The 17192-nt window shown below is 27.4% G+C and overlaps 1 protein-coding gene across 1 annotated transcript; it reads left to right on the top strand.

Annotated features, from left to right (window-relative positions):
• Nucleotides 1-12002: 12002 nt before the first annotated feature.
• LOC114403890 (linamarin synthase 1-like) lies at nucleotides 12003-16553 on the top strand. Its single transcript, XM_028367107.1, has 2 exons — nucleotides 12003-12556; nucleotides 15332-16553. Exons 1-2 carry the CDS (start codon nucleotides 12049-12051, stop codon nucleotides 16270-16272), a joined length of 1449 nt encoding a protein of 482 aa, XP_028222908.1. The 5' UTR covers nucleotides 12003-12048; the 3' UTR covers nucleotides 16273-16553.
• Nucleotides 16554-17192: the final 639 nt, after the last annotated feature.

Below are 17192 nucleotides of genomic sequence, written 5' to 3'. Positions count from 1 at the left end.
CAGCGGCTAAATCCCACCCTTTTTGTTTGATTTGGCGGACCTAGTTTTCTTGAACATGGGCTTCAACAACTTTCTCGGGTCCTTTCCCACCGCCTTCAACAACCTCACCTGCTTGAAAACTATTTCTTGAAAACAACCAGTTCTCTAATCGAATCCCCGACCTAGACAAACTCAACCTTGACCAGTTCAACGTCTCCGACAACCTCCTCAAGGGCTCTACCCCTCTTCATTTTCCTATGCAGGAACAAGAGTGCCAAGAATTCTAGCGCCTACAACATTACTACTGCCAAACATCCTGAGACTGAGTCCAAGGTTCTTGCTGACAAGGGGGTCTCCGATATCGAGAACGGCGTTGGTCTTGCCAATGGCAACTCTGCGGTCGCTATTGGGGTGGCGGGGAATGGCGGTAGCAAGGCGACAATGACAAAGGTGAAGTTCCTCTATTTGAGTTGCTCTGTCGTCGCCTCTCACACCACCACGGATGGTGCTGCTCTCTTTTTTGGATTTCATTTTTTTAATTAAAAAAACAAAAATTAATGACATGGACGCCTATGCCTATGTGTTTAGTGACTCGGCAAGATGACGTGGCACTCCGTCTGCTGCATCATCACTTAACAAATGCAGACTAACAACAGATAATAAAATAAAATGCAAAATTTTTTTAGGTATCTGGGTGAAAAGAATGAATGTTAGGTAGTTTTTTGAGAGCATGTTATATTTGAGATATGAAAAACTTAATTAAGCCTATAAACAATGTTAAATAAATAATAATAATTAAAAATACTATAACAATTAAATTTAAATTTATTCAAAAGATCTTTTATTGTTTTCATTCAAAGATCTTCTATAAAAGCATAATTATAGTCATAAAACATCAGAAAATTTTAGGCTTGATTAAGATTTTCATACCTGACATATAGGTTATTTTCATATTACTGCCTAACATTCATTTTTTTCACCCAAGTACCTGAAAATAATTTCAGTTTCATTTTACTACGTACTGTTAGTCACCTTCTGTTAAGTGATGACATGACAGACAAAGTGTCACATCATCACACCTTATTATAGACACCTCATTGCCACATCATCAGCGCCAATAATGTGTCAGTGACAATGCGTGAAGACATGACACTCTGTCTGTTACATCATCACTTAATGGAAGACAGCTAATGACATATAGTAAAATGAAATTGAAAATGTTTTCAGGTACTTGATTGGAAAAAAATGAATTTTTAGGTAGTAATTTGAAAATCGTCTATTTTTTAGGTATGAAAAACTTATTTAAATCATATATAATTGGTGTTTTGCAGTCTATGATCAATTTACACATGTAACATGTTATGTCTTCCATCACTCTTCCTTCACTATTCTTTGGGTTCTCTTTTAGCTTTATCCAGATATTAAATGCATGCATTTTAACTCTTTCATTTCACTCTTAATACCATCTTATTAATCTAGTCCAGTTTATTAAATATGATAAATTTATAGGTGAGTGATTGTAAATTTCAAATAGTATTTTTTTTATTCCTACCAATAAAAAATCTTATTAATTTAATGTATATTCTTATTTTGAATGAGGAATTATCTTTAAAAAATAGAATAAAGTAAATTACATATATGCTCATCAAGTTATGTTAATTAATTTTTAATTTTTTTGATAAGTTTACAAATATTTGATCAAAATAAAAGTGTTTGAGAAACGATTTTTTCTTATTGACTTATAAAATTTGCTTTTAAATATAACTTAAATTTATGATTACCATTTTTATTTTTATTTTTAATAAAACAATAAAATTTATCATTTTTATCTGAAATTAAATTATTTATTTTGATAAAACTCCTCCTTATCATTTGTTAACTAAAAAATTATTTTTCAGATTGGCTTAATTAAGTTTTTCATACCTGAAAATAACGGTTTCTCGATTACTACTTAAAAATTCATTTTTTGTCAAATAACTACCTAAAAAAAATTAGTTTCATTTTACTACCTGCCACTAATCGCCTTTCGTTAAGTGATGATGTGACGAACGAAGTATCACTTGATCACACTTTGTCATTGACACGTCATTGCCATATCATTAAAGGTGATGACATGACAATGAGGTATTCGTGATAAGACATGATGACGTGACACTTTGTCTATCACATCATCATTTAACGAAAGATGACTAATGACAGATAGTAAAATAAAATTATATTTTTTTTCAAGTATTTGGGTGAAAAAAATAAATATTAGATAGTAATCTAAAAACGACCTATATTCCAAGTATGAAAAACCTAACTAAGTCAAAAAAATTTAAATGTATTCAAAAAATTATATTCATATAATAGTATTATAAAAATTTAATTACAAATTATTACTTTTGTGACATAATTAACTTCTAACTTGAAATTTTATATGATTTTAGTATTAAGATATTTACCATTAGCACATCAACATTTTAAGAAAGTGATATTATATATATATATATATATATATATATATATATATATATATATATATATATATATATATATATATAATCTTGTTATTTATTATTATACCATTATAATAACCTTTAAATTATATTTATATTATAAAATAAAAAGACTTTTATATTTTAATATATTTTTTCTCTCACTTTTTTCTTTCCAAATCAAAAGAATAAATTTTTGTAGAACTATTTTAAATAATTATAAAATATAATACAATTTATTATATTATCTAACTAAAATATACACCAAATATAAAAATAAAATAGAAATTAAATTTTATAAAAGTATATATAGATAAATATGTTTGGTTAATGAAGATATACGGTACTTAATGTTTTTGTTTGCTAATACAAATATAAATAAAATATTAGATAAACCTTGAATTGGTTAATGAAAATGTAGATAACAATCATATTTACCTCCCAAAGTCTTGACTTTGAAGAAGAGCACAATAACTACAAAATTTGTTGACTTGCCACTTGCAGCTAATGAGTTTAACTCATCCATTAAAGCTCCAAAGAGCAGCCTTGAAACGATAGTTGTGAAGTAATGAAAATAAAAACCAATCACATAAAAAACACTCTAACCAATCACATTAATTTTGTCTTTTAAAAGCATAAATCGTTAAATCATGCCCGAAGGTAAGATGCGTATAACAAATGATTTATGTATGATTTTAATAAGAACAGAAAGTAAAACTTTCATAATTACAATTTTGAACTTGTCAATTCTCTAGCCAATCAAGAAAACCTCAAACCAACCACATAAATTTTCTCTTTTCAAAAAATCAATCACATAAAAAAGCATCACGAAGATTTATAGACTACTTCAATTAATTTTTTGTAAATCAATTTATAAAAATAGATTTATAAAACAAACTTTATAGAAATTAACAAAAAATATCTTAATAAAAAAATTTGTAACCAAAATATAACAATATTTTGTATAATTAATTTACTTATAATTGGGTAAATCTATTATAATAATGATTCATTTATTTAGTTCAAAAATTCAAAATCATTTTCAAATTAAGCATTCATCCATTGATTTACTGAAGATAATTATAAATAATTTAATTTTAATTTCAAAATAAATTTTTAGATTCATGTTTGTTACAAACATATTATTTTATGGACAGACTAATTGAAATTTATTAATTTCGTAACTAAAATATACCAATTGATTTATAATTGAATTACATTTACAATTTGGCAAATCTATTATATTAAGGATTCAGTTTTTGGTTAAAAATTATAGAATCAATTGCAAATTAAGCATTAAAATTTTTTTACCGAAGATAATTAAGCACGAATAAACTTTAATTTGGATTTTTATTTTTTGCAAATATATTTTTAATGGACATAAATTAATTAATTTAAATTTAAATTTAAATTTGATTTGTAACCAAAAAAAATTATTATAAACCACCAAATAATAACACAGTCATCCAAACCTTAAGAAGCTACCTAATTTCACCATGTGTCTTTGAAACTTGATTTTGGATTCTTAAATTTATTATTTTAGATTTGAATAAATATTTTGAGGGCATTTGTTTCACTTAATCTTCTAGGATTAATGTTATTCCTAAGAATATTAGATGGGAATGACATTTCTGGTATTTCAAGAAAAATATGTTTGCTTAACTATGAAAATTAATTGGTTGTGAATCTTTTTTATATTCTTAGGAAAATTTAAAAATGTGTTTGGTTCACGTTATTTTTCCTAGAATGCATATTATATTACTAAAACATCCTTTTATATACTAAATAACTTATATATGCACCTACACAACAAAACTTGGTGCTAGACACTCCAGTTTACAAATAACTATGAAGAGTCTTTTGTTTTTTTTTTTTTCAATAAAGTCCTTAACCAGGTCTTACTATTTAAGAAATATAGCACCAAAATATCCCATTCAATTTATAAAGAACAAACAACACAAAAAGACATGTGCAATAAAACTTTGATTGGAAAGGAAACAAATTGAGAAAAATCATAGAGAAAGATGTAAAGTGAAATTCGCATTAAAACAAAAAAAATCTAAAATATGAGTTCTAGATAATGAGATAATAGGTATTGAAATTGAGCACATTGTAATCCATATTCTCACTCTCTTTTATAAGAATCATTTCAATACAAAATTAACTTAATTAAACATGAACATCTCACTTTCCAAGAGATACCTAAGAATTTTTTTTTTTATTATATACAGACAAAGGTGAGAATATACATTTCCATCTCCACATTTCCAGAATCTCAAAACATTCCATAAATCAAATGCCTCCTTTATTAAATATACTTTTATTAGAAAATAGCCTTAAAATGTTTTCTTCAATAATATTGGGTAAAACCCACTGCAGATTGAAATTGGATAATTTAATGCATATCCACTTATTACCAGGTCAGAGACCCATAATAAGGAACCCCGCACCCATGAGTATTTGTATTTTCAAATTACTCAAATACTTTGAATTATATATTAAGTAAATTGTTCTCATTTTTTTCAATATAAATATATATTTCAAATTATTTTTGTATACTATACATCTAGGCTATAAGTTTCTTTTAGTATGAACATATATTCAAAAAATACTTATTTTTAGTTTTTTATTTGAAATTTTATATTTTTAAATTAAAATTTAAATTCAATCAACACATGTCGTACACGACATAAATACTCATAAGGATGATAGTAGGTATTCTGATACCCACGCTTTAATTAATTTGAAAATTGTTAAATAAATAATATTGAATAAAAATTCTTTATTAATTAAATTTAAATCTATTCAAAGATCTTTTATAAAACATAATTATAGTCATAAATCATCAGAAAAATTAAAAATATATTCAAAAAAGTAAATTATTCATATAATAGTATTATCAAAATTTAATGATATTTACCATAATTAAATTTTGTGACATAATTAACTTCTTATTTGAAAATATATATGATTCTAATATTATGATATTTACCATTAGCACATCAACATTTTAAGAAAGTGATATTATATATATAATCTAATTATTTATTATTATACCATTATAATAACCTTTAAATTCTATTTATATGATAAAATAAAAAAGAATTTAATATTTTAATATATTTATCCTCTCACTTTTTTTCTTTCAAATCAAAAGGATGAATTTTTGTTACAAATATTTTAAGAAATTATAAAATATACTAAAATTTATTATATCATCCAACTAAAATATACACCAGATAGAATTGATATAAAAAATTAAAATAGAAATTAAATTCATATAAAAGTATATATAGATAAATATGATTGTTTAATGAAGACGGGAGGTACTTAGTGTTTTTTTTTTTTTTATCGCTATTACAAATATAAATAAAATATTAGATACATCATGAATTGGTTAATGAAAATGTAGTTTTTCTTATAACAATCATATATACCTTCTCAAGTCTTGGCTTTAAAGAAGAGCACAATAATTACAATATTGTTGACTTGCCACCTGCAAATAATGAGTTTAACTCATCCACTAAAGCTCCAAATAGAGTGGCCTTGAAACGACAGTTGTGGGGGTAAAGAAAATACAACCAATTAGATTAATTTTGTCTTTTGCGTATAAACAATTGATAATAATTGATTTATGTATATTTTAATAGGAATCAAAGAGAAGACCCGCATAATTACAATTTTGATCTTATCAATTCTTTAACCAATAAAAAAAATCTCTATCCAACTACATAAATATTGTCTTTTAAAATACCAATAAAAAGACATCACGAAGATTTATAGATTACTTCAATTGATTTTCGTAAATCAATTAATAAAAATAGTATTATAAAATAACTTTATAACAATTAATAAAAAGTAGCTTTATAAAAAATTTGGTACAAAAATACAACAAATTATTTATAATTAATTTACTTATAATTGGGTAAATTTATTATAATAATGATTAATTTTCTTAGTTTGAAAATTTAAAATCATTGGCAAACTAAGCATTAATCAATTCGTTTACTGAAGATAATTATAAATGACTTAATTTTAATTTCAAAATTAATTTTTAAAAAAATGGATGCATATTTGTTTCAAATATATTATTTAATGGACAAATTAATTGAAATTTATTAATTTGGTAACGAAAATATACCAATTGATCTATAATTGAATTATATTTACAATTTGGTAAATCTATTATATTAAGGATTCAGTTTTTTAGTTCAAAATTATACAACAAATTGCAAACTAAGCATTAAAAAATGGTTTACCGAAGATAATTAAGCATGAATCGACTTCGGATTTATATTTGTTGCAAATATATTTGTTAATGGGACATAGATGTATTTTTTAAAATTTAAATTTTGTTTGTAATTGAACAAATTTATTACAAATTATCAAATGTTGACACATTCAATCATTGAGAAACTACTTATCTCTTTACCCGCCAATTTTGAATTCTTAAATTTATTATTATAGATAAATAGATTTGATTAAATAATTTGAAAGTTAGTTTTATGAAATCTTTTAGGAATATTATTCCTAGTAATATTATTCTAGGAATACATGGGAATAACATTCACGCAGAATCGTGTTGTTCCTAAAAAACACCAATGTTGTTTGGCACGAAACAACAATGTTGTTTCTAAAAACGATTGATTTATGCACCATAATATCGGTTTTCAAAAAAATTGATGTCTTTTGTAAATTTTTAAATATTTTGTTTGTTTTTTTTTAATATTATCCAAAATTGAAAATTAAAAAAAAAAACAAACCAATTCAGGCAGTTTCACATTATAACTTTTTATATTATTAATGAATAATTACTATCAATTATAAAAAATAGTTAAAGAAAATAATAATAATGTCAATACATAAATAATGTGAAACCCTCTAACCCAACATACATATTTATACAATATCATGCATGAAAATGCGAAATTAATTAAAATTATTTTATTCAATAAATATAAAGGAGCTTACGTGGGTAAAGGATCGCATTCGCTTCACTATTACCAAATAAAACTTATTAAAAACATATCCGGCTCAGAACAAGGCGGTCAAAGTTTACAAAAGAAATCTTGTTAAACAATTAAATAAAATAAATTAAAATAACATCATGCAATTGAAATAAAAACGGTACCAATGTCACATCCTATTAGAGCATTGTGTTCCAGCGTCCTCTAGCATGCGGTTTTTTAAAGTCATCTGTTCCCACGGACACAAGGTTCGAGATCATCACAGGATAATAAAATACAGATAAACAAGACATAATTAATATAAATTATAGAAGTATTATAACATAACTCAACTTAATAAAATCCACATTACTTCACCACTTTATCATTTAAAATTCATTTTTCAATCACCAATCACGTTACACATGAATCACACACTCGAGTCAAGACGTAACAACACTCATCAATTTCATAATAAACAATTTACAGACGTTATGCAACAATTGTACTAAGACTTAAGTCTATATGCAATGTGATATCATGTCAGTGAAAAACAACACCAGGACACTTAGGAGTATGCAACTAGACATGCCACACAATGGGTATGCCAAGTTACTCTCACTAAGTAAAATCATAAGGTGACCAGTTAGGATCACCCTGTTTTGCGAGAATGCTTCAACCATATGAGATCAACATAGGCTTAAAGGAGCACTCAAACTAAGTGTATTTACCCCAAGGCCTAGACTCCGAAGAATCTATTAGGGCCTCACCTTCGTGATTCATATCCAACCCCTAAAATAACTTTTGCACCCAAACACTACTCATGAATTATACAATATTCACGACTTCACACTTATTTTCAAACACATTTAACATAATGCGCTACAATTTAACACCCCAAGTTCCTAACTTAGAACCCTACATTTTCCTTTTAACATCTTGTGTATTGTGCTACAATTTAACACCTCAAGTTCCTAATTTGGAATCATACACTTTCCTTTTAACACCTCATGCATAAACATTTTTTCTCAAGGTAAACACCAGTCAGATTATTGTATAATTCACAACTCACAACACAAGTAATATTACCTCAAGTATTAACCACACACTTATTCACAACACATTTTTAACAAATCCAAATGGTGGGGATGTGCAAAAATGTGTTCTTAACCCGATGTTCAAGTTTGACGATGATCCAATGGTTAACAAGTCTAGGATCGTAGTTTTACAGGAATAAGTTTGGGTGTATGTGGGAAAAACAAAGAGCTACGTGTGAGGGACATTCCACTCACCACAAACATTATTTTCAAAATCCCAACGGTGAGTATGTGTGAAAATAAGTTTTGAGCCTAGTGTTCCAATTTCACAATGATCTAACGGTTAACAAGTTGGGGTTGTAGTTTTACTCAGACAAGTTTGGGTGTATGCGGTAAAAAGAGAGAGTTTTGGGAGAGGAAGAAGGGAAAGCAAGATTGAGAAGAGAAAGCATAAAGATGTATCGTCAATATGAAAACTGACCTAATATGTCTCTATTTATAACTAGGATACTCAGGGCCTATTATTTACTCTATTTTTTTATTTTATCATTTTATAAAAAGAAACTCTATTTTACTCCATATAAAATGAATAAATAAAACATTTTTTCTAAGGACATATATGTATTTTATTTACCTTAAAACTATTATTTTAATTCATAAAATTATTTCTCCTTAGTTATTTAATTATAAAAACCTCATTATTTTTCTAAAACTCTATTTATTTTTAAATAAAATCCTTTTTAATTTATTTTACGAAAAATGGGGTGTTACAAATAATAACAAGTATAACAAATTAAATTAGTTTTGATATAAACAATTACCATTTTCTAATTATCCATGAAACCTCCTAGGTCTGTTGAACTCTATTCATGGAATCGTCAATCACATAGAGACAAACAATACTTTTGTAAGTAGCGGATCCACAAGATCTTATCAAATTTTCTACATACTGAGCCACTCACAATGAACTAGCCTCAGTGTAATAGAAACCATCAATGTGATTTTCTCGTTCAATAGATATGATAATACTGGGAACCTCCTTTGAACCAAATAGAGTTTCTAACCAATAATATAGAAATCTCAATATGATGACATATTTTATCATACTTCAACCCTATGAAGCCATTAATCCAAACATTCATTAATATATAGGCAATAATTTAAAGAACTTTGTGCATACATGCATAGCACAACCTTGTGCCTGTGCCATTGAGAATATTATAACTACCATGATACATTGATATGTATAACATGAGTTTCTTATTTAGCAATTCCAATAGGTTGCATATGAATAATTCAATATGCACATTGCAACATAAAACAACCATGCTATTAACATGGATAAATAATTTAAAGAAAGCATAGCTAGGAGCACAAGCTTATACTCATTGAGAAGTACATAAGAACTATAATAATATGTCGAAGAGCATAATAAAATTTATACATCAATAAAGTCATCACCTTCAATTCTATACTCAGTCTAACTTTATGAACATAATATAATTTATGAATTGGTGAACACATCAAATTGTAAGTTCACATGATTGAAATATTATAATTCAAGTTTAAGAAATAAAGAGTATCATTTAACATATTATTAAATTAAAAAAGGCAAATCGGTTGAAAAACATAAAAAAATAAATGTTATTCATGTCACCAAGTTTAACAATAAGAAGTGTCCTGATCAAACCAAACGAGAAGCCCTCATTTCACAACCTTGATATCATGCATTAAACTAAAGGCCAATCAATGAACGATCCTTGTCTCCATTTCCTGATCATTAATCAGTCAAAAAAACAGTCAAATATTTTAAGATATTCAAATACACTTCAATTCATGAACACAAAGACTAAGATGAATTCATCTTTCCCAAACTGTAAATTCAAACATAGTAAGACGGATATATATTGAATTTAGTTCATCATATATAATAATTGCATAACATAACATGAGAATAATTAAAAGCATTGAAAAAGTAGCATCGATCATAGGATATAACCAAAATTATCTATAAGAAGTAGAGGCAGTCAACATATCACATGCATAATCATGCTTAAAATATTTTTGCTTTAATATTTTAATCAAGAGCAATTAAAAGAAATTCATGAAACACTGAAACACCATATTAATAATAGAAACATAGTGAAAAAAAAAACTTTGCTACTACAAGAATACTAGTAGTGATAGACTACCAATGTAACATCACATTAGTAGAACATTAATCCATATCAATATCAATTATAATTCATGTATGTAGACACAAATAGAGGAGTCATAAGTTTCAAGTAAACTCCCAATGCATTTATATTTCCAATTGCAAATTCTTTGCCAATCCTAATTAATAAACAATAATTGTACATCATAGAGGAACTTATATATATATATATCACAATAATATAGAATCCATGTGGCTTAGTAACACATTAAAAAGATTTAATTTTTCCACTTTTAAATAAACTAATATCACAACTATTTATTTACAAAAAAAAAAAAAAACTCAAGAGACTCTAATGATGTCATTGTGTACAAGTAAACAATTTTACTATATATAACTCATGCTCAATAAACATCAATGTTCAAATATAACTTGACATATATAGATATTCAAAATATCCTCCTATATTTAAATAAATATAGCATGTGAATTATATATATATTATTTTTAAAGAAAATGTTTTACTCACAAGTATATCCATGGTAGACGTATTATTGGTAGAAAGGAATAAGACAAAATTTTCTCTTTAAGATTGTTAGAAAAAAAATAATTTGGAAACCAAAACAAAAAACATAATAGTGGAATTATTTCATATATAATCAATACACATAATTTTTATAACAATACTTAATACAAAAAATAAATATAATAACAAAGGAGAGTTTAGAAAAAGCCTAGGTTGTAGTGTGCTATGTGTTGAGGAGAAAACGTTCCAATGCATTGGTAGTAAATTATAATGCACTCCTCTCCCAAGATACATATTAGACCGATCGTGTGTAGCGAAGGATTCCGAAACCAAAGAACACCATTACTCCAAAATATATTTTAAATAATAATAGAATTTTGTAGAGAAGAGATAAGCAAAATATCTATTGTTTGAGCCATGTATATTTTATTGCTTGATGTGTTGTATTTTCCCATGTTTATTTTTTGAGCAAAGAACTACATATATAGAGACAACCAGGTAGTAACATATAGCAACAAAATAATTGTAGTAATAACGTTAAAAAACATAAAATAAAAACCGAACAACAAACTCTCTACATTAAAAACTTGTAAAGTTCATAAAGAAAATTGATCGAGTAAAAGATAATTTTCTAAAATATAAGAATAAAAAAATAAAAGTAATGGAATTTTTAGTTTTTCATGAAAACTTATTCTTATCTTTAAAAAACATAATTAATAAAGAATACACATTTTAACTTTGAATTAGAAGAAAATATTTTCCACCACGTGATACCTATCGCACTAATTTCTTTGATGGTAGGGTCCTCGTAAACAATTCAACTACAGTTGATTTCTTGGCATCATTATAAATAAGAGAATCTTTGGGAACTCATGCCACACCCAAATCCTTCTTCACCTTCACAATTAGAAAAAAAAAAAAACAAAAAATGGGCGTTTCTCGTTCTCAAAAGCCTCATGTTGTTTGTGTGCCATTCCCAGCACAAGGCCACGTGAACCCTTTTATGCAACTAAGCAAACTCCTTCTTTGCACCGGTTTCCACATAACCTTTGTGAACACCGAGTTCAACCACAAGCGTTTGGTGAAGTCTCTTGGACAAGAATTTGTCAAGGGACAACCTCATTTTCGATTTGAGACCATACCAGATGGGTTGCCTCCATCTGACAAAGATGCAACACAAAGCATTGCAGCATTGTGTGATGCAACTAGAAAACATTGTTATGAGCCACTCAAAGAGCTTGTGAAGAAGCTCAATGCTTCACATGAAGTGCCTTTGGTTACCTCTATCATCTATGATGGGCTAATGGGCTTTGCAGGGAAAGTGGCAAGGGATTTGGACATTTCTGAACAACAATTTTGGACAGCCTCAGCTTGTGGTTTAATGGGATACTTGCAATTTGATGAGCTTGTCGAAAGAGGCATTATTCCCTTCCAAGGTGATTATTGTTTAATTATTAATTTTCTCTCACTTTTTTTTTAATACTGACCTAATTAATACTCATCAAATCAAATCTTTCCATTAACATTTTACACAGGGAGACTCAAAATTTGCACACTAGATGTAACAGTATATCTCTTACTACATACAACACAATAATAACAATAATAATAAAACTAACATGAAAGGACAAAGTAAAAACAATCAAAGGATTAATCCACTGGTATAAAGCTCTTTTGCATTTATATGAGGGGAATAATCTATTTAATATGAGTATTCGTGTTTGATTCTCATCATATGTGTATAATCTTCTTGAGTCAACAACAACCATACTCTGTGAAAGAAATTAGTCTCAAGATTTGACTAGGATACAGAGTGACACATCATTCTTACTGCATCAAATCTAGTAGGTCCTTTAAAGATATCCTTTAAAGGTATACATGTTATTATATTATACTTTAAAAAAAAATTAATCATGAAGTCAGTTTATTAAAGATCTTTTGGGGGGGGGGGGAGGGGGGTGTTGTCATATTAGTTCCTTAGATATTTTCTTACAAATTAAAATTATCACTTTTGGATTTAATTGTAAAAGAATGTTGTCATATTATTTTCTTAGATTTTTGTCTCTATTTTTTTTGGTGAATCCAAGGCGTATGTTTCTCAATCCACCTGATCAAAGACTAATATCACTTATGGTATATGACTATCACTAGCCCAAGAGAATTATGTGTATAGAGAGAAACAATTCTCTGACTAAATAGATGGTTTCCCCACATATAAATACAATGATTAATCTTGAAGTGATTTTTTTATCTGTAGGAATCAAAGTCTAACATAAAATGAATATGATAACATTTTAAAATTTTTAGGGAATAATTTAGTGACAAGTTTTTTAGATGAATAATATGATAAATTTTAAATCTTTGAAAGACTAATAATTAAAAAAAAATGTAAATTATAAAAATATGCTAGTTAAGATGACATTACAATTTTACAGAATTAAATGTTATTTCGTTTATTTGAGTGAGAATAAAAATTTAAAGTCTCAAAATCTTTGTTTTTGCTGGAATTTGTATTTCATATTAATCACGTGGTTTGTATCTAGTATGTATTGTCCTATGGGAGATATTATGAAAATATTTTGTTGTTTTGATCATAAATTAAATAGCTTACAACTTGAATAAATATTTTTATGATCTCTTCCATTACTTACAGAAACAAATTATACTTAAATACTTATATACTTATTTGATAAGTATATTAAATAAATACTTAATTAATTAAGCAATTTATCCAAAAACACTCTAAACTAAATTGATTAGAGGATGTTTAATTAATTGTACCTAAGTCATGTAATTTTGATGTTAGGTTCAAAAACTAAATTTAATTATTTTTACCTGGATTTTATATATATATATATATATATATAAAATTTATATTTAGGTTCAAAATAACATCTCATAAAATTGGTAGCATAATAATACGTCACACTCTTTCAACGGGACCACAAAGAGAGTGATTTCAACTCAACGTATCAGGGTTATCAGACTTGGACAAGTGATTGATTCGGTCAGGATGTTGAGTCATTAGATCAGGGATCAATCTAGTGAGTCATTAATTAACCTATATAAGCTAGTCTATATTATAAAAATATAAATAATTTAATAACATGTAAACTTATACACTTGAGATTTAAAATTTAATAAAATTCAACATATTTAAAAACATAATTATGAACTTGTTTAAAATTTTGAACATGCAACATATTTTTTTGAATTTAGTATATATAAAAAAAATTAAGTTAGAATTTAAAATATGTATTATTATTGTATAATGACAAACATAATCTAATACATGCAAATTAGTCAAGGAAAAAATGAAGAGGATAACAGCTTTATCATCTTACATTTCAAGATATGGTTATACTTGGTAAAAAATATAAGTAAATTTATAAACAATAAAAGTGTAAGGTATAAATTTATTTTTCTAATATAAATGATGTTAAAATTGTAAAAAAGAAAATGCATGATAAAAAAAATGCTACACTGAATTGTACCAGGTCATTTGGAGAACACATCCAATAAGTGGTTCAGACTCATTGAGAGTCCAATTATTCTCGGGTCATCTAGTCGACCAGTCAGTTCGAATCGAATTTAATAACTACACAACTTACACGATAAAATATAATTATAAAAGATAGCACAAAAAGCTCTTGATATTTATATACATGTATTGAAGTAAAAAAAATGAATGTAGGTATATATTTATTAATCTCAATGTAATAAAAATGATATTTTATACATAGTTTACACCAAATTAGTCAATTAATGAATACATTTTTATTTTTAAATTTGCATCATAATCTAATAAAAGATTTCATTTTTATATCTCTGATATTATATATAAGAAACGTAAGATAAATTATCAAAATCATAAATTTAAATTTTATTCTAAAAATACCTTTAAATTTTATTCTTATAAATGAAAGTCACATTTAATATTAGTATTCATAATACAATAAGTGAATGTTAGTAAATAGAGTTAAAAATAAATTAAAGATATAAAAAGAAATTTAATATGGATAAGCTTGAAAATTGGTGATTATTTCTTAATTAGAATGAACGAAAAACATTTTATTTCTCACCTCATTCAGCACCAAAAATGATAATATGGCATTCGTATCAAAGTAAAAGAAATCCAAAAAATAATTTTTGAAAAATGACTAAAATATTCAACTCGTTTAATGTAATAATATTTTTGTTCAAAATTTCAGATGAAAGTTTCACTACTGATGGGTCATTGGATACAAATCTAGACTGGATATCTGGAATGAAAAATATGCGAATCAGAGATTGTCCAAGTTTCGTGAGAACTACCACTCTAGATGAAACCAGTTTTATTTGCTTTGGTATAGAAGCAAAAACCTGCATGAAATCATCTTCAATCATAATTAACACCATCCAAGAATTGGAAAGTGAAGTTCTCAATGCCCTTATGGCTCAGAACCCAAATATATATAACATTGGTCCACTTCAATTGTTAGGAAGGCATTTTCCTGATAAAGACAAGGGCTTCAAGGTGAGTGGGTCAAATCTTTGGAAAAATGACTCAAAATGTATCCAATGGCTAGACCAATGGGAACCTTCCTCAGTCATATATGTGAATTATGGAAGTATTACTGTGATGTCCGAGGATCATTTGAAAGAATTTGCTTGGGGACTAGCAAATAGCAATTTACCATTTTTGTGGATAAAAAGGCCAGATTTGGTAATGGGTGAGTCCACACAATTGCCACAAGACTTCTTAGATGAGGTTAAAGATAGAGGATACATAACAAGTTGGTGCCCCCAAGAGCAAGTGCTGTCTCATCCATCAGTTGGGGTTTTCCTAACTCATTGTGGCTGGAATTCTACACTAGAAGGTATAAGTGGGGGTGTCCCTATGATAGGTTGGCCTTTCTTTGCTGAACAACAAACAAATTGCAGGTACATATGCACAACTTGGGGGATAGGAATGGATATTAAAGATGATGTAAAAAGGGAGGAGGTGACAACACTTGTGAAAGAAATGATAACCGGAGAAAGGGGGAAGGAAATGAGACAAAAGTGTCTGGAGTGGAAAAAGAAAGCAATAGAAGCCACTGATATGGGAGGATCATCATATAATGATTTCCATCGATTAGTGAAGGAGGTTCTTCACAATGATGTTGTTTGAGTCTTTCAATATATTGGGGGTCCGAAGGTAGGGTATTAGGTGTTTCAATATTGGAGATCCTAGTGTTGGGCTGGGCTATCAAACAAAATATTATGAAGAAACTAGCATGACTTGATGGCTGAAAATCAAGTCTATTAAATAAAGATTTGTGTGGATGTAATTCATCATATATTGTATTGATTTGAAGTGTATGTCGGTTTACAATATACATGTAAACTTTCAATTCGATGTAATTGAGGTTAAATTATAATTTTGATCCTCTAATTTAAAAAATTCATGAACATCATTCCTCTAATTTTTAATTGTAAAATTTGGTCTCTTAATATCTTAAATGGATGATTTTAATTTTTTCATCAATTGACTTTAGTTGACCATTAAACTCTCAACATTGACCAAATGATTTTTGATGTGACACACTTATCTTTATTCAATGTTAAACTTTCAATGACATCTTTTGGTCACCTTCACTCTCCCCTCAATGTCGCCATTTCATAAAACCCATCTTCATCATTTTCAAGAAGCCCTAGCCCCCACTGCAACAACAAGTCTACCAGCCCTTGCGGCCTCCCACTACGCCCCTCCCCTAGCAATTCCCACTACGCCCCTCCCCTAGCAATTCTGTACCCTCGACATTGTTAGCCTCATCGAGCATTCTTTTAAGATGGATTAATTACAAAATCAACAACAATAATTAATGTTATAACTCTTTTATAAGGTGACCACATATTTCTAGTATGTGTTGAATAGAGAAAAATAAAAGATATAGGTGTAAAGATTATATTGATAACATAATTGAGAATGAAAAACATAAATTTTTCTAGCTTCTCATGCCTCCAAAATGATAAGTAATACTTTCTCATACACATAGACTAGATAAAGAAAGAATGAAGAGGAATCACTTGCTACAAGGGTAAGTCTTT

Source organism: Glycine soja, chromosome 20 (genome assembly GCF_004193775.1).
Source record: "Glycine soja cultivar W05 chromosome 20, ASM419377v2, whole genome shotgun sequence".
NCBI lineage: Eukaryota > Viridiplantae > Streptophyta > Magnoliopsida > Fabales > Fabaceae > Glycine > Glycine soja.
The sequence above is the reverse complement of the archived record's forward strand: the minus strand, read 5'-3'. Positions and strand labels throughout refer to the sequence as shown.